Below are 27,063 nucleotides of genomic sequence, written 5' to 3' on the forward strand. Positions count from 1 at the left end.
AAAGTGGGTGTGGTCCAACTACATAAGGTGTTTGGACATTTTAAAGTCTCACTGGGTCAGTCCTAATGTGGTCATGACTGAGACCCAGACCCCCTGACCACTCAGTGATCAGCTGTCCAGTCTGATGTCCGGGGGGATGACCGTTCCTGGGTGTGTTAGTGGAGCAGGTCAGAGCCGGCGGACACCTGGGGCTGGACACACTGTCCTGTGCAGAGGATGTCCAGAATGGACAGAACCTGACCGGTCAAACATCAGCAGCACTTTCCTGCAGATGCTGAAGGACCCCAGTCTCCTCAGGAAGTACAGGCCACTTGGTCCTGTCCTGCAGATGTTGTCTGTGTTATGTGACCGGTCCAGTTTATTGTCCAGCTGCAGTCCCAGGTACTTGGAGGTCCAGTCCACCTCCATGTCCGTGACCCCGATGGAAAAGGGCTGGAGATGGGGTCTGTCTCTCCTGAAATCCACCACCATCTCCTTGGTCTTGGAGGTGTTCAGCTGCAGGTGTTTTTTTGCTGCACCATCCCACAGAGTCCTCCACCAGGCCCCTGTGCTCCCCCTCCTGTCCGCCCAGTGTCATCCCAGTACTTCTGCATGGGACTCGTACTGGAAGTCAGATAGAGTGTGAACAGAACAGGGCACAGTACAGCGCCCTGTGGCGCCCCCATGCTGCTGACCAGTGTCTGATGTGCAGCCTCCCAGTCTGATGAACTGGGGTCTCTGTCAGACTGAATCATAATAATCATGAACCCACCATTATTTCTGTGATAATAATCGAAACACCAAAACCTCTCATCATTACATCTGTATTTACTGTCACAGACGAGAGAAGCAACCAGGAAACAAACATCTGTGTTATAAGAACCTAGTGGTCTGTGTGTGTGTGTGTGTGTGTGTGTGTGTCCGTACACAGCTGACTGCTACAGTTTGTCATACTTCTGTATTCTTCCTCAGTGAACAAACTAGTGAAAACGTTCAGCTGATCGGACCAATACTTTGTCAGATATTAGTCATTTTACTCCATTACACTTACAATCACATTTCTATGTCCAGAACACTTTGGCGGTGACTGGTGGACAAACGAGGTACAACATGAACGAATACGCAACAGAAGAAAAACCAGCACATCTAGAACCTGTGGATCCACACCAGCAACGCATGAAGAAGCTGCAGTCGGACAAACGGAGTCCCAGTAAAGGATGAGTGAGCAGCAGAGGAGCAGAGGTAGGAGGGTTATCAGAGGTACGAGGGTTATCAGAGGTACGAGGGTTAGCAGAGGTACGAGGGTTATCAGAGGTACGAGGGTTAGCAGAGGTACGAGGGTTATCAGAGGTACGAGGGTTAGCAGAGGTAGGAGGGTTAGCAGAGGTAGGAGGGTTATCAGAGGTACGAGGGTTATCAGAGGTAGGAGGGTTAGCAGAGGTAGGAGGGTTAGCAGAGGTACGAGGGTTATCAGAGGTACGAGGGTTAGCAGAGGTAGGAGGGTTAGCAGAGGTAGGAGGGTTATCAGAGGTACGAGGGTTATCAGAGGTACGAGGGTTATCAGAGGTAGGAGGGTTAGCAGAGGTACGAGGGTTAGCAGAGGTACGAGGGTTACCAGAGGTAGGAGGGTTATCAGAGGTACGAGGGTTAGCAGAGGTAGGAGGGTTAGCAGAGGTAGGAGGGTTAGCAGAGGTACGAGGGTTAGCAGAGGTACGAGGGTTAGCAGAGGTAGGAGGGTTAGCAGAGGTACGAGGGTTAGCAGAGGTACGAGGGTTAGCAGAGGTAGGAGGGTTATCAGAGGTACGAGGGTTATCAGAGGAACGAGGGTTAGCAGAGGTACGAGGGTTAGCAGAGGTACGAGGGTTATCAGAGGTACGAGGGTTAGCAGAGGTACGAGGGTTATCAGAGGTACGAGGGTTAGCAGAGGTAGGAGGGTTAGCAGAGGTAGGAGGGTTATCAGAGGTACGAGGGTTATCAGAGGTAGGAGGGTTATCAGAGGTAGGAGGGTTATCAGAGGTACGAGGGTTATCAGAGGTACGAGGGTTAGCAGAGGTAGGAGGGTTAGCAGAGGTACGAGGGTTATCAGAGGTACGAGGGTTAGCAGAGGTACGAGGGTTAGCAGAGGTAGGAGGGTTATCAGAGGTACGAGGGTTATCAGAGGTACGAGGGTTAGCAGAGGTAGGAGGGTTAGCAGAGGTAGGAGGGTTATCAGAGGTACGAGGGTTATCAGAGGTACGAGGGTTATCAGAGGTAGGAGGGTTAGCAGAGGTAGGAGGGTTAGCAGAGGTAGGAGGGTTATCAGAGGTACGAGGGTTAGCAGAGGTACGAGGGTTAGCAGAGGTAGGAGGGTTAGCAGAGGTAGGAGGGTTATCAGAGGTACGAGGGTTAGCAGAGGTACGAGGGTTAGCAGAGGTAGGAGGGTTAGCAGAGGTACGAGGGTTAGCAGAGGTACGAGGGTTAGCAGAGGTACGAGGGTTAGCAGAGGTAGGAGGGTTAGCAGAGGTAGGAGGGTTAGCAGAGGTAGGAGGGTTATCAGAGGTACGAGGGTTAGCAGAGGTAGGAGGGTTAGCAGAGGTAGGAGGGTTAGCAGAGGTACGAGGGTTAGCAGAGGTACGAGGGTTAGCAGAGGTAGGAGGGTTAGCAGAGGTACGAGGGTTATCAGAGGTACGAGGGTTATCAGAGGTACGAGGGTTATCAGAGGTACGAGGGTTATCAGAGGTACGAGGGTTATCAGAGGTACGAGGGTTATCAGAGGTACGAGGGTTAGCAGAGGTAGGAGGGTTAGCAGAGGTAGGAGGGTTAGCAGAGGTACGAGGGTTAGCAGAGGTACGAGGGTTAGCAGAGGTAGGAGGGTTAGCAGAGGTAGGAGGGTTAGCAGAGGTAGGAGGGTTAGCAGAGGTACGAGGGTTATCAGAGGTACGAGGGTTATCAGAGGTAGGAGGGTTATCATCTGTACAAACAGTGAAGGTGTTCTTTCTTCTTTTTTTTTTTTTCTTTTTTTTTTTTTTTAAGTTTTTTTCAGTGCAGGTGTTTTGTTTGTTTGTTTGTTTTCAGTGCAGGTGTTTGTTTGTTTGTTTGTTTTCAGTGCAGGTGTTTGTTTGTTTTCAGTGCAGGTGTTTGTTTGTTTGTTTGTTTGTTTGTTTGTTTTCAGTGCAGGTGTTTGTTTGTTTGTTTGTTTGTTTGTTTGTTTGTTTGTTTGTTTTCAGTGCAGGTGTTTGTTTGTTTGTTTGTTTTCAGTGCAGGTGTTTGTTTGTTTTCAGTGCAGGTGTTTGTTTGTTTGTTTGTTTGTTTGTTTGTTTTCAGTGCAGGTGTTTGTTTGTTTGTTTGTTTGTTTGTTTGTTTGTTTGTTTGTTTTCAGTGCAGGTGTTTGTTTGTTTGTTTGTTTTCAGTGCAGGTGTTTGTTTGTTTGTTTGTTTTCAGTGCAGGTGTGTTGGTCTGTTTGCTGTGTGTTGTTGATGGAAGCAGTAAAACACAACAGGTTTTTATGAATGACACTGAACGGCACACGCACGCACGCACACACGCACGCACACACCTGTAGCCAGTCCACCCATCCTTCACACCCACGCGCCCCACTGGTGCTGCCTTCACTGACCTGTGCTCACCGGTCCTCCTGGTTCGTTCCTGCCGGTGCACAGTGTCCCCTCCCCGGGCTGTGGTGTGTCCGTGCCCCTGCTGCATGTGTGTCCTTCACTGCACCGACAGGAAAACCACTCCACAACACCGGCGTCCGCGTGAGTGGACGGTGCGCGTGTCCAGGACAGAAGCAGAGGACCACCCACGGTGACAGTGACTGCTGCTGTGGACGGACCCACCGGGGCTGGCGTCACTGATGAGGCGTTCAAGGACTGTCGGAAACGGTAGCGAAGTGGAGGGAAGATGGAAGAATAACATTAGCTAATTAATGTCCATAATTACTGTGTTTAATTAATGTCCTGTCTGATGCACGTGCACTTTTGAACTTCGGTGATAACAGCTGAAACAGAAGGATCAGTTTTATCTGTGAATATATGTCAGTTTTATCTGTGAATATATGTCAGTTTTATCTGTGAATATATGTCAGTTTTATCTTAGTCATAAGTTTCCACCACAGCTGTTCAGTGTCAGACTGCAGTGAAGCTCCTCTTCTCCTAAAATGACTCCCATTAAATGCTCAAATCTGTTCAGTTGTTTTCATTTCATTGACTCCAAATGTGTTGGAACACGTTCATCTCTCAGACCAGTTGGTTCAGAATCAGTCTGATCCCAGATCAGTGGACTGGATGTTGTTCACTTCTCCTCCATTCCCGTGTCTGTGTTTGTTCATTCCATCTCTGCTCAGTGCATTTGTCCGTAGACGCTCAGCGTCCATGCACTTCAATGGGACTGAGTGGAACTGCTTTAAAACCACTACAGACTGGACCAGCACTGGACACCCTGTTGTCCCACCCCCGGACGCTCAGCGTCTTTGGGGTTGAATGGAGCTGTGGGCGGAGCTCGGCCGGGCCGCACACCCAGCTTCCGCGTGCTGATTGGAGGATGGGTCCAAAGGCTGAATGTGGTTTGATTGACAGCTGTTTTCAGATCTGCTCCTTCACTGACACAGTTCAGTTTAATACCGTCACACATTCTGCTGGGAAATCACAGAAACCAAATGAACTGTTCATTTACTGACCTGGGGCCTGTTTCACAAAACTAGGATTCCATCATCCAGGATGACTGACTAAGTTGCGTTCAATGAATCCAAAACACAAGTGTCCAGATGTGATCAGTTTGACTCAGACTAAACCAGGATGAACAGACCCAGGTTCATCAGCAGGTGGAACTCATCCTGGAGAAGTGTGAGCACTCAGCTTCTTCAACAGACCCCGACATCGATCACAGATTCACAGATTCACCATGGCAACCAGAGCAGCAGACTTTACCCCATTAGACACAAAACTCCTCATTTTGTCGAACGAGGAAGTAAAGGAGCGAATGAAAAAGAAAGACAACAGCAGCACAGTTAGAAAACCAAGCGGAGACAGAAGTAAAGGAGTGCAGAACACCTGAATGAGGAAGGAGAACACACACACACACTGACTGTTCCACTGAAACCATCACAACTACAGCCACAGAGTGAAGCAACATCTGTGAGAACAGCTGTGGAATTAGAAGAACAACTGACTGGAGATGGAGATGGACCTGCATCAGACTGAAGAACTGAGGAACACATGGACTCACTGACTTCAGTCCATTTACCTTCGGGACAAATCAGCTTCTGTGATCAGGATTCAGGACTTCATGAAACTGTTCATGAACCCATAAAAAAACAAACATCCACCACCAACAAAACCATCTACTGATCTGAACTGTTCCATCCTGTTCATCCATGTCAATAACTGGTGTCAAATACAGTTCTGCATTTTTTCATGGTCATCAGATATGACCATATTTGGATGTTCAGAGGCGCCGTAGTTACCATGGAAACACCGTCATCTTCTCCAACATTGCTTGTCCAGTCAAACCCATGCAGTTGGATCAGTTCCAGTGGACGGACACACTGGGTTTATGTTCAGTTCAGGACAGACTGGACTGAAACAGACACTGTTTATTCAGTTGGATCTGTTTCTGATGAAGAACCATCAACTGGAATCTGAGCTGTAATGAACATCTGCAGGAGCAGTGAGTTAAATATAGGAGAAGATCTGATTTATACTGATCACATACAAACTACAGAAGATAATATTAGAACAAATGCAGATAAATCAGTTAAAGGTCAGATACAGAGAACATTCATCTGTGAACTGACACTGCAGGAGGTCTGGACCTGGATGGGTTCATGAACACTGTTCAGGGTTTGGGTTCAGATTCTTCATCTGATCATTTCAGATGGTCCATGATGACTGTCTCATCAGTGCTGTGTCTCTGTGGTCTGGTTCTGGTTCTGGTTCGGTCCATGACTCCTGAGTCTATCAGACCTCTGGAATCTGTCGCTGATCACAAGGTGAACCACAACCTGTGTTCAGGTTCAGAACCAGAACCAGAACCAGAACCAGAACCACTGTTTCCATCAGATCTGTGTCCAGAATGGAACTGCAGTTATGAGGGACAGGGGGTCTACCTGGGGGACAGGAGGTCTACCTGGGGACAGGGGGTCTACCTGGGGGACAGGGGGTCTACCTGGGGGACAGGGGGTCTACCTGGGGACAGGGGGTCTGCCTGGGGGACAGGGGGTCTACCTGGGGGACAGGAGGTCTGCCTGGGGGACAGGGGGTCTACCTGGGGACAGGGGGTCTACCTGGGGGACAGGGAGTCTACCTGGGGGACAGGAGGTCTGCCTGGGGGACAGGGGGTCTACCTGGGGGACAGGGGGTCTACTTGGGGGACAGGGGGTCTACCTACCATCCTTTTCTCCTGACCCCATACACAGACCCCCTGAACCACATCAGACCTACAGTCATGCCCATACCAGGACCAGGACCAGGACCCAAATGACCTTTGACCTCCTGAAGGAACACTTTCACTGTCTTCACCACTGAAGGCTCCGCCCTTTGAGGTCATGTGACATCACTGTGGCCTGGACTGTCCTCCACAGTGTGACCGGAGGGAGGGAGGGAGGGAGGGAGGGAGCCCCCCCCCCTCAAAAAAGTGCATCACACAGACTGGGACAATCCTGCCATCTTCCCTGATGACCGCAGTGGTCAGCTGGTCAGCTGGTCAGCTGGCCAGGGACCAATATGTGTTCAATTATTTTAGTTCAGGTGCATGATTTAAGGTAAATGTGTCCTGCAGGGGCAGAGGAATGTGTGTTTTGTTTTGTTTTTTTGTCATTCAATTTAAATTGATTTGGCCTGTTTTGATGTTTGTGTTACATACTGTGTGTGTACTGTGTGTATACTGTGTGTATACTGTGTATATACTGTGTGTATACTGTGTATATACTGTGTGTATACTGTGTATATACTGTATGTATACTGTGTATATACTGTGTGTACTGTGTTACAGGAGGCTACTGCATCCATTCATTTGTCTGTTCATTTGTTACGTATGGATTTGTCTTGCATTTCTTTCAGTGTTCAGACGTGTATTTCTTTCAGTGTGCAGACATGTATTTCTTTCAGTGTACAGACGTGTATTTCTTTCAGTGTACAGACGTGTATTTCTTTCAGTGTGCAGACATGTATTTCTTTCAGTGTACAGACGTGTATTTCTTTCAGTGTACAGACGTGTATTTCTTTCAGTGTACAGACATGTATTTCTTTCAGTGTGCAGACATGTATTTCTTTCAGTGTACAGACGTGTATTTCTTTCAGTGTACAGACATGTATTTCTTTCAGTGTACAGACATGTATTTCTTTCAGTGTACAGACATGTGGGCTGTGTTCTACCTTTAAATGTGTATTTCTTCTTCTGTTCTCTCATATGTTCTGGTTCTGTTCTTTCTCTCTTGTACAGTCTCTGTGTGACTTCAGTTTTAAAGGAGCTGATGGTTTTACATGCTTTGATTGATCCTTATTCATTAAAGGAACATCATGTTACTCTGTGTGTATTTATATTTATATGACATATATAGTCTGTGGGAAACTGTCAGTTATCTAAGTATAAATAATACACAGACTGAAAGGGTCAATGTAATCAGATTCCTTGGAATAACTATACAGAAGAAGTGCAGTTGTTGTATGTGTTAGTTCATGGAGGTGTGGCTGAAAACTGACAGAACTAATACAAATCCAATCAGTATTATTCAGAAAAGGCCAATAGCACTGATCAGTCCAGTGTCCAATAGGAACACACACATCAGTTTAGGATCAAACTAAAAGTTTTAAAGTTCGGTAACTTAGTCGACTTTAAAACAAAACAATTCATGTTGAAAATTTAAAAAATCAGTTGCCTGTTCATATTCAGAGCTTGATTAAAATATGGGAAATTATTTATAATTTCAGAGGAAGTCATGTGTTCAATAAACCTTCTGTTAGAACACATATGAACACATATGAACACATATGATCACATATGAACACATTTAGTCTGTGTTTAGGAAATGTTTGGAACCAGTTCAGTCCTGAGTTCACAGACTGTCCAACACTATTTATGTTTAAAACTAGGTTTAAATGTCATGAAAATATAAGAATAATGTGAATGTTCATTTTTCCACTCAAACTATTGAATTGTTTAATTTTTGGTTGTTTCTATTGTTTCTAAGCTAAAGGCATTGGGATCTATTGTATTTCATTTGTTTGCTGATATGAATGGGGGGTCAGCAGAATGATGTTGGCCTTCAGCCTATTCCTTTACAGACTGGAGTTTTTAAACATTGGATCTGCAGAAATGTCTAATGTTTGAAATGTCTGAATAAACACAACTGAACTGAACTGATTGAAATCATCTAAAAATGATCATTTATGTGAAATTATTGATATTAATAATCACAAATGTTTCTATACTGACAGTGGGTCTAGTTCCTGTGGTTCCACTGTTTCATGGGCAGTGGAAGAACCACTGGTTCCATTTGTGGAAACTGTTACTGAGATAAGGATGAGATTAACTAAACCTGAACTTAGCTTGGTCTGGACCAGGCTAGCTCCACAGGCTAAATCTCCATGGTAACTTATATCAAACATATCCTGCTTTCCCCTATCCTGCTTTTGTGAAACCAGATCATGGATAAGTTGAGCCAGGATAGCCCACATATCCCGGCTTAATCCCTTATCCTAGTTTTGTGAAACAGGCCCCTGGAAAGAAAACACAACCATTGTTTCAATTTAACATAATTTAGCCTAACCTAACCTAGCCTAACCTAACTTAACCTAACCTAGCCTAACCTAAGCTAACCTAACCTAGCCTAACCTAACCTAGCCTAACTTAACCTAACCTAGCCTAACCTAACCTAACCTAACCTAAGCTAACCTAGCCTAACCTAAACTAAACTAACCTAACCCAGCCTAACTTAACCTAACCTAGCCTAACCTAACCTAGCCTAACTTAACCTAACCTAGCCTAACCTAGCCTAACTTAACCTAACCTAACCTAGCCTAACTTAACCTAACCTAGCCTAACCTAACCTAGCCTAACTTAACCTAACCCAGCCTAACTTAACCTAACCTAGCCTAACTTAACCTAACCTAGCCTAACCTAACCTAGCCTAACTTAACCTAACCTAAGCTAACCTAACCTAGCCTAACCTAACCTCACCTAGCCTAACTTAACCTAACCTCACCTCACCTAGCCTAACTTAACCTAACCTAGCCTAACCTAACCTAACCTAGCCTAACTTAACCTAACCTAGCCTAACCTAACCTAACCTAAGCTAACCTAACCTAGCCTAACTTAACCTAACCTAGCCTAACTTAACCTAACCTAGCCTAACCTAACCTAGCCTAACTTAACCTAACCTAGCCTAACCTAACCTAGCCTAACCTAACCTAACCTAACCTAACCTAACCTAACCTAGCCTAACCTAAGCTAACCTAGCCTAACCCACTTGTATGTTTGAACATGCTGACTCTTTGTGCGGACATGCTTTCAGACTCGGCCTCTGGTGGTCTTTTCCAGGTTTTACAGCTTTGACACTGGTGTAATTTTTAACTCCAGGGGCTGTTCCATGGTTTGAACTGACACCACAGATTGTCCTGTAGGTCTGTGGACATTACACATTTAAAAGAGGAGCAGACATCAGCAGCTGTCAGAACACATCTGCAGTACACAGGCTGAAAAGCATGGGGGACAGGTCCCATCCCTGGGGTACACCTGGAGTCAAGTGCAAATGGAAAGACAGCGTACCACTGACCCTGAATAAACTAACACTGGTCTGTCAACAAGTCCACTGTCCAACAGCACAATGAACGACCACAGGACTTTATCTGTCACTGTGTCCATGGGTAAAGAATACTGTTATACATACTGTTATATATACTGTTACTAGTATTAATACTGTTCATATATATACATACTGTTATATATACTGTTACTAGTATTAATACTGTTCATATATATACATACTGTTATATATACTGTTACTAGTATTAATACTGTTCATATATATACATACTGTTATATATACTGTTACTAGTATTAATACTGTTCATATATATACATACTGTTATATATACTGTTACTAGTATTAATACTGTTCATATATATACATACTGTTATATATACTGTTACTAGTATTAATACTGTTCATATATATACATACTGTTATATATACTGTTACTAGTATTAATACTGTTCATATATATACATACTGTTATATATACTGTTACTAGTATTAATACTGTTCATACATATACATACTGTTATATATACTGTTACTAGTATTAATACTGTTCATATATATACATACTGTTATATATACTGTTACTAGTATTAATACTGTTCATATATATACATACTGTTATATATACTGTTACTAGTATTAATACTGTTCATACATATACATACTGTTATATATACTGTTACTAGTATTAATACTGTTCATATATATACATACTGTTACATATACTGTTACTAGTATTAATACTGTTCATACATATACATACTGTTATATATACTGTTACTAGTATTAATACTGTTCATATATATATATATATACATACTGTTATATATACTGTTACTAGTATTAATACTGTTCATACATATACATACTGTTATATATACTGTTACTAGTATTAATACTGTTCATATATATACACACTGTTATATATACTGTTACTAGTATTAATACTGTTCATACATATACATACTGTTATATATACTGTTACTAGTATTAATACTGTTCATATATATACACACTGTTATATATACTGTTACTAGTATTAATACTGTTCATATATATACATACTGTTATATATACTGTTACTAGTATTAATACTGTTCATATATATATACATACTGTTATATATACTGTTACTAGTATTAATACTGTTCATACATATACATACTGTTATATATACTGTTACTAGTATTAATACTGTTCATATATATACACACTGTTATATATACTGTTACTAGTATTAATACTGTTCATATATATACATACTGTTATATATACTGTTTATACTACTACTGTTCATATAAATAAATAAATAAATAAATAAATAAATACTGTTACTAATAATATTGTTCAAAAAGAAAAAAAAAAGAAAAAATGTATATTTATATACACACACAAACTGTTAATATTAATACTGTTCATATATATACATAAGGGCCGTTTGGGTGTGTAAGGGTTAAAGGTGGATGTTTAAGGGTTAAAGGTGGATGTTTAAGGGTTAAAGGTGGACGTTTAAGGGTTAAAGGTGGACGTTTAAGGGTTAAAGGTGGATGTTTAAGGGTTAAAGGTGGATGTTTAAGGGTTAAAGGTGGACGTTTAAGGGTTAAAGGTGGATGTTTAAGGGTTAAAGGTGGATGTTTAAGGGTTAAAGGTGGATGTTTAAGGGTTAAAGGTGGACGTTTAAGGGTTAAAGGTGGATGTTTAAGGGTTAAAGGTGGACGTTTAAGGGTTAAAGGTGGACGTTTAAGGGTTAAAGGTGGATGTTTGGGTGTGTAAGGGTTCATCTGCGTCTGCTGTCTGGGTTTTCTTTGACAGATCACTATGAAAGCTTGTGTTTGACTGGATCACATCTATTTTTAGATCAGTCCATGCTTCACTATGGAAGTGTTTGTCGTCTGTCTGTCAAACATGTCAGGAAAAGTGGAGCACAGCGTCCTACAGACCCACCTGAACTGAAGGGTTCACCTGCACTGGTGTCCAGTGGAGGACAGAATTAGAATGTGAGGACACAAAAACAACTCCCCTGCATTTTTAAGGTGAAAATGGAATACAGAGAATATACCAACATGAAAATGATGTAAGAGAAACAGCAAGAAGACCCAAACATCCACCTTTAACCCTTAAACATCCACCTTTAACCCTTAAAGACCCAAACATCCACCTTTAACCCTTAAACATCCACCTTTAACCCTTAAAGACCCAAACGTCCACCTTTAACCCTTAAACATCCACCTTTAACCCTTAAAGACCCAAACATCCACCTTTAACCCTTAAAGACCCAAACGTCCACCTTTAACCCTTAAACATCCACCTTTAACCCTTAAAGACCCAAACGTCCACCTTTAACCCTTAAACATCCACCTTTAACCCTTAAATGTCCACCTTTAACCCTTAAACATCCACCTTTAACCCTTAAAGACCCAAACATCCACCTTTAACCCTTAAACATCCACCTTTAACCCTTAAAGACCCAAACGTCCACCTTTAACCCTTAAACATCCACCTTTAACCCTTAAACGTCCACCTTTAACCCTTAAAGACCCAAACATCCACCTTTAACCCTTAAACATCCACCTTTAACCCTTAAACATCCACCTTTAACCCTTAAAGACCCAAACGTCCACCTTTAACCCTTAAACATCCACCTTTAACTCTTAAACATCCACCGTTAACCCTTAAAGACCCAAACATCCACCTTTAACCCTTAAACGTCCACCTTTAACCCTTAAAGACCCAAACATCCACCTTTAACCCTTAAACATCCACCTTTAACCCTTAAACGTCCACCTTTAACCCTTAAAGACCCAAACATCCACCTTTAACCCTTAAACGTCCATCTTTAACCCTTAAAGACCCAAACATCCACCTTTAACCCTTAAACGTCCACCTTTAACCCTTAAAGACCCAAACATCCACCTTTAACCCTTAAACATCCACCTTTAACCCTTAAACATCCACCTTTAACCCTTAAACGTCCACCTTTAAGCCTTAAAGACCCAAACGTCCACCTTTAACCCTTAAATGTCTATCTTTAACCCTTAAACATCCACCTTTAACCCTTAAAGACCCAAACGTCCACCTTTAACCCTTAAACGTCCACCTTTAACCCTTAAACTGTACACCTTTAACCCTTAAACGTCCACCATTAACCCTTAAACTGTACACCTTTAACCCTTAAACGTCCACCTTTAACCTTTAAACGTCCACCTTTAACCCTTAAACGTCCACCTTTAACCCTTAAACGTCCACCTTTAACCTTTAAACGTCCACCTTTAACCCTTAAACGTCCACCTTTAACCCTTAAACGTCCACCTTTAACCCTTAAAAACCCAAACATCATATTGTTCAGGTACACAGACATATTGTCTTCATTGTTGACATTCAAATCCTGTTCATTCCTTATGGTTCTCATGGCAGTGGACCTCATCTCTGGTGGTTATGAGCTTTTGTCTGACAGTGTTTCCTTGTATCTCCAGTCTGACTGGAGCCGGTGGTTTGAGTCCCCAGGAGGTCCCATGGATTAACACCCTCCCTCAACAGTACCTTCGTATTATTGTCATTATTATCGTGTTACTATTGACTCTTGGATCTGTCCTGGTGTCCGTTTGCACTTCCTGTTTATCGGAGCTGTTTGTCTTCTGGAGCAGAGCAGGTTCATCCCACTGTGGAGCTGAGAAAAACAGGGAGTGGACCAGGAGGAACAACATGGTGTGGAGACCCACGGTGTTCAGAACTGGACAGAGAAGGTCCAGGTCAGCACTGTCCAGTCTGACCATCAGCAGGTGTGTGTCCAGTAGGTGTGTGTCCAGTAGGTGTGTGTCCAGCAGGTGTGTGTCCAGTAGGTGTGTGTCCAGCAGGTGTGTGTCCAGTAGGTGTGTGTCCAGTAGGTGTGTGTCCAGCAGGTGTGTGTCCAGTAGGTGTGTCCAGTAGGTGTGTATCCAGTAGGTGTGTGTCCAGTAGGTGTGTGTCCAGCAGGTGTGTGTCCAGTAGGTGTGTGTCCATCAGGTGTGTGTCCAGTAGGTGTGTGTCCAGTAGGTGTGTGTCCAGCAGGTGTGTGTCCAGTAGGTGTGTGTCCAGTAGGTGTGTGTCCAGCAGGTGTGTGTCCAGTAGGTGTGTCCAGCAGGTGTGTGTCCAGTAGGTGTGTGTCCAGTTGGTGTGTGTCCAGTTGGTGTGTGTCCAGCAGGTGTGTGTCCAGTAGGTGTGTCCAGCAGGTGTGTGTCCAGTAGGTGTGTGTCCAGTAGGTGTGTGTCCAGTAGGTGTGTCCAGCAGGTGTGTGTCCAGTAGGTGTGTGTCCAGTAGGTGTGTGTCCAGTAAGTGTGTGTCCAGTAGGTGTGTGTCCAGTAGGTGTGTGTCCAGTTGGTGTGTGTCCAGTAGGTGTGTGTCCAGCAGGTGTGTGTCCAGCAGGTGTGTGTCCAGCAGGTGTGTGTCCAGTAGGTGTGTGTCCAGCAGGTGTGTGTCCAGTAGGTGTGTGTCCAGTAGGTGTGTGTCCAGTGTGTGTGTCCAGTGTGTGTGTCCAGTAGGTGTGTGTCCAGTAGGTGTGTGTCCAGCAGGTGTGTGTCCAGTAGGTGTGTGTCCAGTAGGTGTGTGTCCAGTGTGTGTGTCCAGCAGGTGTGTGTCCAGTAGGTGTGTGTCCAGCAGGTGTGTGTCCAGTAGGTGTGTGTCCAGTGTGTGTGTCCAGTAGGTGTGTGTCCAGTGTGTGTGTCCAGTTGGTGTGTGTCCAGTAGGTGTGTCCAGTGTGTGTGTCCAGTAGGTGTGTGTCCAGTGTGTGTGTCCAGTAGGTGTGTGTCCAGTAGGTGTGTGTCCAGTGTGTGTGTCCAGTTGGTGTGTGTCCAGTAGGTGTGTGTCCAGTGTGTGTGTCCAGTAGGTGTGTGTCCAGTGTGTGTGTCCAGTTGGTGTGTGTCCAGTAGGTGTGTGTCCAGTAGGTGTGTGTCCAGTGTGTGTGTCCAGTTGGTGTGTGTCCAGTAGGTGTGTGTCCAGTGTGTGTGTCCAGTTGGTGTGTGTGTCCAGTAGGTGTGTGTCCAGTGTGTGTGTCCAGTAGGTGTGTGTCCAGTGTGTGTGTCCAGTAGGTGTGTGTCCAGTAGGTGTGTGTCCAGTGTGTGTGTCCAGTAGGTGTGTGTCCAGTAGGTGTGTGTCCAGTGTGTGTGTCCAGTTGGTGTGTGTCCAGTAGGTGTGTGTCCAGTGTGTGTGTGTCCAGTAGGTGTGTGTCCAGTAGGTGTGTGTCCAGTGTGTGTGTCCAGTTGGTGTGTGTCCAGTAGGTGTGTGTCCAGTGTGTGTGTCCAGTAGGTGTGTGTCCAGCAGGTGTGTGTCCAGTAGGTGTGTGTCCAGTGTGTGTGTCCAGTAGGTGTGTGTCCAGCAGGTGTGTGTCCAGTAGGTGTGTGTCCAGTGTGTGTGTCCAGTAGGTGTGTGTCCAGTTGGTGTGTGTCCAGTGTGTGTGTCCAGTAGGTGTGTGTCCAGTGTGTGTGTCCAGTAGGTGTGTGTCCAGTGTGTGTGTCCAGTAGGTGTGTCCAGTGTGTGTCCTGTTTGAAGGCAGACCCCCCCCCCCCCCCCATCAGAATGTCATCACCTGTTCTTTGTGTCATCATCAACGTTTCCTGAAATTTTCATCCAAATCTGTCGCACTGATCTGCCTGAGCAGAGGTCTGCACTGAGGGCTTCTATTCTATTCTATTCTATTCTATTCTATTCAGTTCTATTCTATTCTGTTCAGTTCTATAGATGAGTGTCAGTGTTTCCTAACAACAGTGATGTGCACAGCTCAGAGGCACAAACAGCAGCAGCTCCCCGCTGGCTCACCTCCACCTCATGAAGGTGTCGGCTCTAAAACTGTCCATGAACGGCCTCTGTCCAGAAGCCCCTCCCATCGTCTCTTTCGCGGCCGCATAATTGGACTTAACTGCATCAGGAAGACCGTCCCATAGTAGAGCAGCAGACTGTCACAGACGGGGGGGCAGCAGAGGTTGGACTAGACAGTTTTATTGTCCTTCATTTTGACCGACAGGGTCGTAAAAATTCTGTCATAACATATTATCCATCATTTCAAATTTTTATTTTTTAATGATAATGAGACATATTCAGTATTTAATGTTCAGAAACATGTCCGTGGTGCAGCAGCTGGAGTTGCTGCTGGTGATAAACTAACCTGATGTCACTGCTCACATAACTGTCCTCCAGTTTGAACTGGTGTGTTCTCTGCACACATTCTAAACTGTCATGTGTTTGTTCACGTCCCATGAACTGAAGGTTAGAGTTCAGGTTCTGTCAGCCACAGATCTGGACACAAACTGACGCGCCATAACACAGTAAAGGTAGAACATGCGTACCTAGAACACACCAAACACCATCAGAACTGCAGTATTCCTTTCTTGTCCTTCATCCTTCACCATCAGTCCTTCTTTTTTCTCTGTTCATCAGTTCCCTCACATTTACTGGGCTGTAACAGAACTGAGGACACTGGGCTGTCTGCACAGTCTGTGCTAACAAAGTAGCATCCAATTTAGGCTAAAGTTAGCGAAACAACGATTACCCTCAAAATGACGGACGGCCTTCAGAATTTTCTGTCATTTAAAAAAAAAAAAATCCGTCAATGACGGAATATTTTCGGTTAAGGTGACCTCTGTGTGGTAGATCTCTGGTCCTTCCAGATCTGAAGTGTTACTGCACACACCTGCATTCTGAAGGTCTGACAACCCTCTGCACAGCAAGACGACGGCATTCTTCACACTGACAGTGTTTGGTACGAACTCAGAGTTTTGTGCCTCCAGGGTGTGAGCAGCACACGGCCTACAGCACCATGAACCTGACCTGTTCTGTGAGTCTGTGATGGAGTTCGTCTGGTGTTTGGGATCATCAGGACTCAGCCTGTGGTTTATCTGTTCCACGTGTGTGTGTTATGATCTGCACACACACACACACACACACACACACACACACACACACACACAGTTGGAGGATGTGTTGACATGTTCTGTCTGTTAGTTTCTGCTTTAACACTGGAGTGTGTGTTGTCCTTAAAGTCTTTTCTTCTATAAACTCTATTCAGTGAAGACAGAAAGTGTTCAGACCACCTTAAATGTTCCCCTCTTTGTTCAGACCTCCTTAAATGTTCCCCTCTTTGTTCAGACCACCTTAAATGTTCCCCTCTTTGTTCAGACCTCCTTAAATGTTCCCCTCTTTGTTCAGACCTCCTTAAATGTTCCCCTCTTTGTTCAGACCTCCTTAAATGTTCCCCTCTTTGTTCAGACCTCCTTAAATGTTCCCCCTCTTTGTTCAGACCTCCTTAAATGTTCCCCTCTTTGTTCTATGGCAGTCATTTGATCCGATCCCTTCAGTTCATTTCTGTCTCATTCATCTTCACACTTTCAGACAAACCCAAACCTAATTCCAGACGTTTACACAGATTTACTCAAACAAACATAAACATCTCATGTCCTCGTTTTCACATTCAGCCTTTGGAGCTGGAACACATGAACCAGGCCCCTGTTCCTACAGACTCTTAGCGCAGACGTGCTCCTCATGGACAAATTCTACGAAAACTCTTAGAATCCTGATGTTTTCTTAGAATTTCCCCTAAAAGTGAAGAGTTGATCCAAGTAAAAATAAAAGCTGCTCCTACAGAATCCTAACCCTTAAGAGGTCAGATCTGTTCAGAGCAGGAAGAGCACTTTTAAGGGGAAGAGGACATTTAAGGGGAAGAGGACATTTAAGGGGAAGAGGACATTTAAGGGGAAGAGGACATTTAAGGGGAGGAGGACATTTAAGGGGAGGAGGACATTTAAGGGGAAGAGGACATTTAAGGGGAGGAGGACATTTAAGGGGAGGAGGAGTTCCTTAAGCAGAGGACCAAATGGAAGAGGCAGGAGGATACTCTGCAAACACCGGAGGACAGTGAATTCATTAAACGCTACAGATTGCACTGTAAAAAAAAAAAAAACATTAAAAAAACTGTATTATTCCAGCAGCTGGGGTGTTGAAAAAATACTGTTAAATAACAGAAAATAACCATCTCATAAAAAATAGAGTAATTTTCCATAATTAAAATATTTTTTTTGCCCTAACTTTACATGAGATTTTGCACATTTTTTTTTTTTACTTTTTAATGTTTGATAAAGAATATTTACATGTATTAAAACAATCCAATTCCCTATAAATATATATATAAATAATTTTCAGTGAGACTCAGTTGTCCAATCCACTGATAAAAACTGTATTTGGACAGTTTATCAGTGCTTATACATGTTATACATTCACAAATATACATTTATTCAACATTTTTGTTGTGAAACCTCCTGTAATTACACAAGATATTTGTCAATGAACAAACAAGTCTGGTTAAACTGACAGAACAAATACTTCTGTTATGGTTAATTGTCAGTAATTTTAACTGGTTTTATTTTTTTTACAGTATTAAACTTTAAATGAACTGTTTAATCTCATGAATAGAAAATAAATATTTGTGAAATTACGATACATTTGCAAATGTAATTTAACTGTATTTTTCTGTGGAGAAAAAAAAATTATTTTACAAAAAATGGAAATTTTCTGGTTCTTCACAGTTACAGTTTTTCCTGTTATTTTCCATTTGACATGTAAAATCAGGCTGTTTTTGTCATTTCATTGATATTTTCCTGTATCTTAAAAATACAGAAAAAAATCTGTAAAATAAACAGTGAAAATTCTGTTAAATTACAGATTTTTTTTACAGTGTGCCAGTTAATATGAGCAAATAAACAGAACTCTCAGTGTGAATCCTGTGCCAGTGGGCCTGAGTGTTTTCACACATTTTGTCGATAATTTTAAAGTACACTTTATTATTCATTGAACAGATATTTTCTTTTATGTGAAATATTATTTATAATTCCACAGTCTTCATAAGATTGGATTCTATGTTTCAGTTTATGGATTTGAGGGTCCATCCTTTGCCCATTATCACTAAAAGTATATATATATTTTTCTAGCTTTTAGGATTCAACCAATCACAGCTTTTGAAATGATGACTCATACCTGTCAGCGGGTTGACCACACCTCCTCACTAACAGGACTTCCTGTCCATTCCTGCTCAGAGTTCTGACTGTTCTGGAATCAGTGCTGAGCTCAGACTCCTGCTGGGAATGTTTAGGTTCAGTTCGGAGCTCTGACCCAGGTTTACACCCCTGGGTCTGTGGATCCTGTCCCGTTGTGTCAGGTTGATGGTGTCTGGTACAAATGAAAGTGTTCTGGGTCAGATTCAGGACCGCATGTGACAGTGGTCTGGGTCAGATTCAGGACCACATATGAAAGTGTTCTGGGTCAGATTCAGGACCGCATGTGACAGTGGTCTGGGTCAGATTCAGGACCGCATGTGACAGTGGTCTGGGTCAGATTCAGGACCGCATGTGACAGTGGTCTGGGTCAGATTCAGGACCGCATGTGACAGTGGTCTGGGTCAGATTCAGGACCGCATGTGACAGTGTTCTGGGTCAGATTCAGGACCGCATGTGACAGTGTTCTGGGTCAGATTCAGGACCGCATGTGACAGTGGTCTGGGTCAGATTCAGGACCGCATGTGACAGTGGTCTGGGTCAGATTCAGGACCGCATGTGACAGTGGTCTGGGTCAGATTCAGGACCGCATATGAAAGTGTTCTGGGTCAGATTCAGGACCGCATATGACAGTGGTCTGGGTCAGATTCAGGACCGCATATGACAGTGGTCTGGGTCAGATTCAGGACCGCATGTGACAGTGGTCTGGGTCAGATTTAGGACCGCATATGAAAGTGTTCTGGGTCAGATTCAGGACCACATGTGACAGTGGTCTGGGTCAGATTCAGGACCACATATGAAAGTGTTCTGGGTCAGATTCAGGACCACATGTGACAGTGGTCTGGGTCAGATTTAGGACCACATATGAAAGTGTTCTGGGTCAGATTCAGGACCGCATATGAAAGTGTTCTGGGTCAGATTCAGGACCACATGTGACAGTGGTCTGGGTCAGATTCAGGACCACATGTGACAGTGGTCTGGGTCAGATTTAGGACCACATATGAAAATGTTCTGGGTCAGATTCAGGACCACATGTGACAGTGGTCTGGGTCAGATTCAGGACCGCATGTGACAGTGGTCTGGGTCAGATTCAGGACCACATATGAAAGTGTTCTGGGTCAGATTTAGGACCGCATATGAAAGTGTTCTGGGTCAGATTCAGGACCACATGTGACAGTGGTCTGGGTCAGATTCAGGACCACATATGAAAATGTTCTGGGTCAGATTCAGGACCGCATATGAAAGTGTTCTGGGTCAGATTCAGGACCACATGTGACAGTGGTCTGGGTCAGATTTAGGACCACATATGAAAGTGTTCTGGGTCAGATTTAGGACCGCATATGAAAGTGTTCTGGGTCAGATTCAGGACCACATGTGACAGTGGTCTGGGTCAGATTCAGGACCACATATGAAAGTGTTCTGGGTCAGATTCAGGACCGCATATGAAAGTGTTCTGGGTCAGATTCAGGACCACATGTGACAGTGCTCTGGGTCAGATTCAGGACCGCATGTGACAGTGGTCTGGGTCAGATTCAGGACCGCATGTGACAGTGGTCTGGGTCAGATTCAGGACCACATATGAAAGTGTTCTGGGTCAGATTCAGGACCGCATATGACAGTGTTCTGGGTCAGATTCAGGACCACATGTGACAGTGGTCTGGGTCAGATTCAGGACCACATATGAAAGTGTTCTGGGTCAGATTCAGGACCACATGTGACAGTGGTCTGGGTCAGATTTAGGACCACATATGAAAGTGTTCTGGGTCAGATTCAGGACCACATGTGACCGTGGTCTGGGTCAGATTCAGGACCACATATGAAAGTGTTCTGGGTCAGATTCAGGACCACATGTGACCGTGGTCTGGGTCAGATTCAGGACCACATGTGACAGTGGTCTGGGTCAGATTCAGGACCACATGTGACAGTGGTCTGGGTCAGATTCAGGACCACATATGAAAGTGTTCTGGGTCAGATTCAGGACCGCATGTGACAGTGGTCTGGGTCAGATTCAGGACCGCATGTGACAGTGGTCTGGGTCAGATTCAGGACCGCATGTGACAGTGGTCTGGGTCAGATTCAGGACCGCATGTGACAGTGTTCTGGGTCAGATTCAGGACCGCATGTGACAGTGGTCTGGGTCAGATTCAGGACCGCATGTGACAGTGGTCTGGGTCAGATTCAGGACCGCATGTGACAGTGGTCTGGGTCAGATTCAGGACCGCATGTGACAGTGTTCTGGGTCAGATTCAGGACCGCATGTGACAGTGGTCTGGGTCAGATTCAGGACCGCATGTGACAGTGGTCTGGGTCAGATTCAGGACCGCATGTGACAGTGGTCTGGGTCAGATTCAGGACCACATATGAAAGTGTTCTGGGTCAGATTCAGGACCGCATATGACAGTGGTCTGGGTCAGATTCAGGACCGCATATGACAGTGGTCTGGGTCAGATTCAGGACCGCATGTGACAGTGTTCTGGGTCAGATTTAGGACCGCATATGAAAGTGTTCTGGGTCAGATTCAGGACCGCATGTGACAGTGGTCTGGGTCAGATTCAGGACCACATATGAAAGTGTTCTGGGTCAGATTCAGGACCACATGTGACAGTGGTCTGGGTCAGATTCAGGACCACATATGAAAGTGTTCTGGGTCAGATTCAGGACCGCATATGAAAGTGTTCTGGGTCAGATTCAGGACCACATGTGACAGTGGTCTGGGTCAGATTCAGGACCACATGTGACAGTGGTCTGGGTCAGATTTAGGACCACATATGAAAATGTTCTGGGTCAGATTCAGGACCACATGTGACAGTGGTCTGGGTCAGATTCAGGACCGCATGTGACAGTGGTCTGGGTCAGATTCAGGACCACATATGAAAGTGTTCTGGGTCAGATTTAGGACCGCATATGAAAGTGTTCTGGGTCAGATTCAGGACCACATGTGACAGTGGTCTGGGTCAGATTCAGGACCACATATGAAAATGTTCTGGGTCAGATTCAGGACCGCATATGAAAGTGTTCTGGGTCAGATTCAGGACCACATGTGACAGTGGTCTGGGTCAGATTTAGGACCACATATGAAAGTGTTCTGGGTCAGATTTAGGACCGCATATGAAAGTGTTCTGGGTCAGATTCAGGACCACATGTGACAGTGGTCTGGGTCAGATTCAGGACCACATATGAAAGTGTTCTGGGTCAGATTCAGGACCGCATATGAAAGTGTTCTGGGTCAGATTCAGGACCACATGTGACAGTGCTCTGGGTCAGATTCAGGACCGCATGTGACAGTGGTCTGGGTCAGATTCAGGACCGCATGTGACAGTGGTCTGGGTCAGATTCAGGACCACATATGAAAGTGTTCTGGGTCAGATTCAGGACCGCATATGACAGTGGTCTGGGTCAGATTCAGGACCGCATGTGACAGTGTTCTGGGTCAGATTTAGGACCGCATATGAAAGTGTTCTGGGTCAGATTCAGGACCACATGTGACAGTGGTCTGGGTCAGATTCAGGACCACATATGAAAGTGTTCTGGGTCAGATTCAGGACCACATGTGACAGTGGTCTGGGTCAGATTTAGGACCACATATGAAAGTGTTCTGGGTCAGATTCAGGACCGCATATGAAAGTGTTCTGGGTCAGATTCAGGACCACATGTGACAGTGGTCTGGGTCAGATTCAGGACCACATGTGACAGTGGTCTGGGTCAGATTTAGGACCACATATGAAAGTGTTCTGGGTCAGATTTAGGACCGCATATGAAAGTGTTCTGGGTCAGATTCAGGACCACATGTGACAGTGGTCTGGGTCAGATTCAGGACCACATATGAAAGTGTTCTGGGTCAGATTCAGGACCGCATATGACAGTGGTCTGGGTCAGATTCAGGACCACATATGAAAGTGCTCTGGGTCAGATTCAGGACCACATGTGACAGTGTTCTGGGTCAGATTCAGGACCACATGTGACAGTGGTCTGGGTCAGATTTAGGACCACATATGAAAGTGTTCTGGGTCAGATTCAGGACCGCATATGACAGTGGTCTGGGTCAGATTCAGGACCGCATGTGACAGTGTTCTGGGTCAGATTTAGGACCGCATATGAAAGTGTTCTGGGTCAGATTCAGGACCACATGTGACAGTGGTCTGGGTCAGATTCAGGACCACATATGAAAGTGTTCTGGGTCAGATTCAGGACCACATGTGACAGTGTTCTGGGTCAGATTCAGGACCACATGTGACAGTGGTCTGGGTCAGATTTAGGACCACATATGAAAGTGTTCTGGGTCAGATTCAGGACCACATGTGACAGTGTTCTGGGTCAGATTCAGGACCACATATGACCGTGGTCTGGGTCAGATTCAGGACCACATGTGACAGTGGTCTGGGTCAGATTCAGGACCACATATGAAAGTGTTCTGGGTCAGATTCAGGACCACATGTGACAGTGTTCTGGGTCAGATTCAGGACCACATGTGACAGTGGTCTGGGTCAGATTCAGGACCACATATGAAAGTGTTCTGGGTCAGATTCAGGACCACATGTGACAGTGGTCTGGGTCAGATTCAGGACCACATATGAAAGTGTTCTGGGTCAGATTCAGGACCGCATATGACAGTGGTCTGGGTCAGATTCAGGACCGCATGTGACAGTGGTCTGGGTCAGATTCAGGACCGCATATGACAGTGGTCTGGGTCAGATTCAGGACCACATGTGACAGTGGTCTGGGTCAGATTCAGGACCGCATATGACAGTGGTCTGGGTCAGATTCAGGACCGCATGTGACAGTGTTCTGGGTCAGATTTAGGACCGCATATGAAAGTGTTCTGGGTCAGATTCAGGACCACATGTGACAGTGGTCTGGGTCAGATTCAGGACCACATATGAAAGTGTTCTGGGTCAGATTCAGGACCACATGTGACAGTGGTCTGGGTCAGATTTAGGACCACATATGAAAGTGTTCTGGGTCAGATTCAGGACCGCATATGAAAGTGTTCTGGGTCAGATTCAGGACCACATGTGACAGTGTTCTGGGTCAGATTTAGGACCACATATGAAAGTGTTCTGGGTCAGATTCAGGACCACATATGAAAGTGTTCTGGGTCAGATTCAGGACCACATGTGACAGTGTTCTGGGTCAGATTCAGGACCACATGTGACAGTGTTCTGGGTCAGATTCAGGACCACATGTGACAGTGGTCTGGGTCAGATTCAGGACCACATGTGACAGTGTTCTGGGTCAGATTCAGGACCACATATGACCGTGGTCTGGGTCAGATTCAGGACCACATGTGACAGTGTTCTGGGTCAGATTCAGGACCACATGTGACAGTGTTCTGGGTCAGATTCAGGACCACATATGAAAGTGTTCTGGGTCAGATTCAGGACCACATGTGACAGTGTTCTGGGTCAGATTGGTGCTGTTCAGACTGTGTGCACCAGATCAGATCCAGGTCACACATGGACACTTGAATCAGATCCAGTTCTCATTCACCTTCAGCGTGAACGTGGCCTCAGACTGAAGCAGAAGAACCAGCATGTGATGGAAAACCAACAGGAGTCCCAGCGGTCGTCAAAGCGTTGAGCGGGCTTTGAAAACCCGCCCCCTCATGCAGTTCTGTTGTGTCGGTGATGGCGGTCCAAACAGGCCGGTTCCCTGGATGGAACCGGGGTTCTAAAGGTCCTCAACAGACCTGGTTTAAGGGGTCAGGGGTCATCAGGTGCGGACCCTACTGCAGCAGTGAGAGAAAATGAACCAATGATAGGAGGACAAAACCAACAGTGGGAGGAGCCCCGGTTCAGAGGCCATCAAAGGTCCAGAACAAACGCACAGAACAGCAGAAGGATGAGAAGGAATCTGTTTATGAAGAGTCTGGAGAGTCTGGAGACAGAAACACAAGCAAAACACCGAAAAACAAAGAAACACACGAGAGGACGACTGTACAGGAGCCCACTGGGAGAAAGGACAGGAGGGGAGGGGCTGAGGGGAGGGGCGGGGCTGATATGAAGGGGAGGGGCTGATGGAGGGCACGGCTCTGATGGGAGGGGAGGGGCTGATATGAAGGGGAGGGGCTGATGGAGGGCACGGCTCTGATGGGAGGGGAGGGGCTGATATGAAGGGGAGGGGCTGATGGAGGGCACGGCTCTGATGGGAGGGGCTGATATGAAGGGGAGGGGCTAATGGGAGGGGAGGGGCTGCAGGAGGGGCTGATGGGGGGGCTCTGACGGGAGGGCAGAAGCTGATGGGGGGGGGGGGGGGCTGACAGGAGGGGCTGATGGGAAGGGGGCGGGGGCTGACGTTAGTGCTGGGGGGCAACAAGAGGGGCGGGGCTCTGATGGGAGGGGCCGTCTTGCATTAAACCTGTGTCCTGAAGCCACTGCTGTGGTCACATGACTGGACTTGGCTGCCATTTTTACATGAGACTTCCACATAAAAAAAACATTTGAACCATCAACAAAAACACATAAAACAGTCAGAGCTGGACTGAATTTCCTTTATCGAACAGATCTGATATGATCTGGTTTTATCTGACACCACATGTCAGTGCTGCTCAATAATAATAATAATAATAATAATAATAATAATAATAATAATAATAATAATGATAGTGAGGTGTGGTGTGATTGGCTGAAGCCTGTTTTCTAACTGTGGTTAAAGGGTTCCAGTTCAGACCAGTCGTGTCCATGCGTACAGTACTAACAGCAGGAACAGTCTGTAGTGATGCAGAGTCTGTGAACCCAGAACCAGCGTTAACTTAATGATGGAGTTCATTCCAAAATCTGAGGATGTGTCAGTATTACAGATTCAAAACACATTCAGCCCAGTTTAATCTGCAGTGGGCCGAACCACTACAATAATAGCATGATAGCCAATAAATAATGACAACTGCAAATTGATTTAGCACAAAAAAATAACATTCACTTAGGCCAAAATTTACATTTATAAACTATCCAAACAAAAAGGACATGAATAACCTGAAAAAAATGAAATTTGTTAAGAAATATAAGTACAATTTTATCAACATTCTGCTTCGACTTATCATTTATATATGCATTACAGATCAGATCTACAAAGGCACAAAACATTTAATAAAAAGGCAGAATATTGTTAAAATTGTACTTAATTTTCTTTAGACATTTCAGGTTGTTAATTTTTGTTCAGGTTATTCACATTTCATTGTTAAAGGAGAGTTTATAAATGTAAATATTTTCATAATTTAATGTTTTTTGCACTAAATCAAAGAGGAGAAATTGGTGTTGTCATTATTTATTGGTTAATATATTATTTTTGAGTTTGATGGCCTAACCTGCACTTTGCAAATTCATCCTACAGGGCCGGATTGGACCCTTGGGCAGGATTTGGCCCCCGGGCCGCATGTTTGACACCTGTGCCCTAAAGGACTGAAAATAAAAAAAAAGATTAGGTTTTTTTTTTTTTTTATCATAATGTGTATTGTAATTTTCTTTTTTTCAATACCAGTTAATGTTTTTGTACAAATACCATTTGCTGGTTCTGAAGCCTGTCCCAGTCCTGGTGCTGGTTGAGGAAACGCTTGAACAAAAACCAACCGGTGAAAACGGACTTAATGAAAGCTTTGAAGCCACTTCAGTTTCTCCTGTCACTGTCAGACGCTCAGACTCCGTCCGGTTCAGACCATCTCATCCCTACGCCGGTTCTGAAGACATGAAAGGGTCTGAACCACTGGGATGGGAGTCTTTCATTCAGTCTTCACCAGAACCTGAGCAGTACTCGGTGTAACAGCTCCACCTGCTGGACATCAGCTGTCACTAAACACCCCAGCGACAGACTGAGCTGAATACGCAAAAAATACAATAAAATAAAAACCATCGCATTTTTCAGTTCAGCGCAGTGACACTCAGCCCGTAGTTTGACTCAGATGTTTATGTGTGCGTTTAGACGGAGACACTTAAATGTTGTGTATTTGAAACTTCAAAGGTTAATGTTCGACTATTATGGTATGGATAAAACATTTCATTCTCCTCATATTCATATCTGTTTAACTCATCCACTGTGTCCGACAGTCTGTGTTTCCGTCGAATCCAGGTGTTTGTGTTCTAACAGGCTCTGGGATCCAAAACAATAAGGACTACTGTCAGAATAGAGTTGGATATTATGGGATAGATATCCTACTGATTATTAATATGGATGTTTGTGTGTCTGCTGCTCCTGAACAGGACATCTGACAGCTGGAGACATGATGTGTCCACAGATTTATGTCCACAGAGTTCAGAAACATCAGTATTTCACTGTAGTTTAATGGTAGATTTTTCTTCCTCAGTCAGATGTAAAGAAAGTAGATGGTTAGCAAAAGAAAATCTG

The 27,063-nt window shown here is 44.7% G+C and overlaps 1 protein-coding gene across 1 annotated transcript; it reads right to left on the reverse strand.

Moving 5' to 3' along the window:
* Positions 1-491: 491 nt before the first annotated feature.
* Positions 492-25,133, reverse strand: LOC115415538 (TRIO and F-actin-binding protein-like). Its single transcript, XM_030129130.1, has 5 exons — positions 25,113-25,133; positions 24,677-24,994; positions 3,575-3,827; positions 1,147-2,929; positions 492-603 (listed from the first exon to the last, which is right to left on the reverse strand). Exons 1-5 carry the CDS (start codon positions 25,131-25,133, stop codon positions 492-494), a joined length of 2,487 nt encoding a protein of 828 aa, XP_029984990.1.
* Positions 25,134-27,063: the final 1,930 nt, after the last annotated feature.

This window comes from Sphaeramia orbicularis, chromosome 24 (genome assembly GCF_902148855.1).
Source record: "Sphaeramia orbicularis chromosome 24, fSphaOr1.1, whole genome shotgun sequence".
In the NCBI taxonomy this organism is placed as follows: domain Eukaryota; kingdom Metazoa; phylum Chordata; class Actinopteri; order Kurtiformes; family Apogonidae; genus Sphaeramia; species Sphaeramia orbicularis.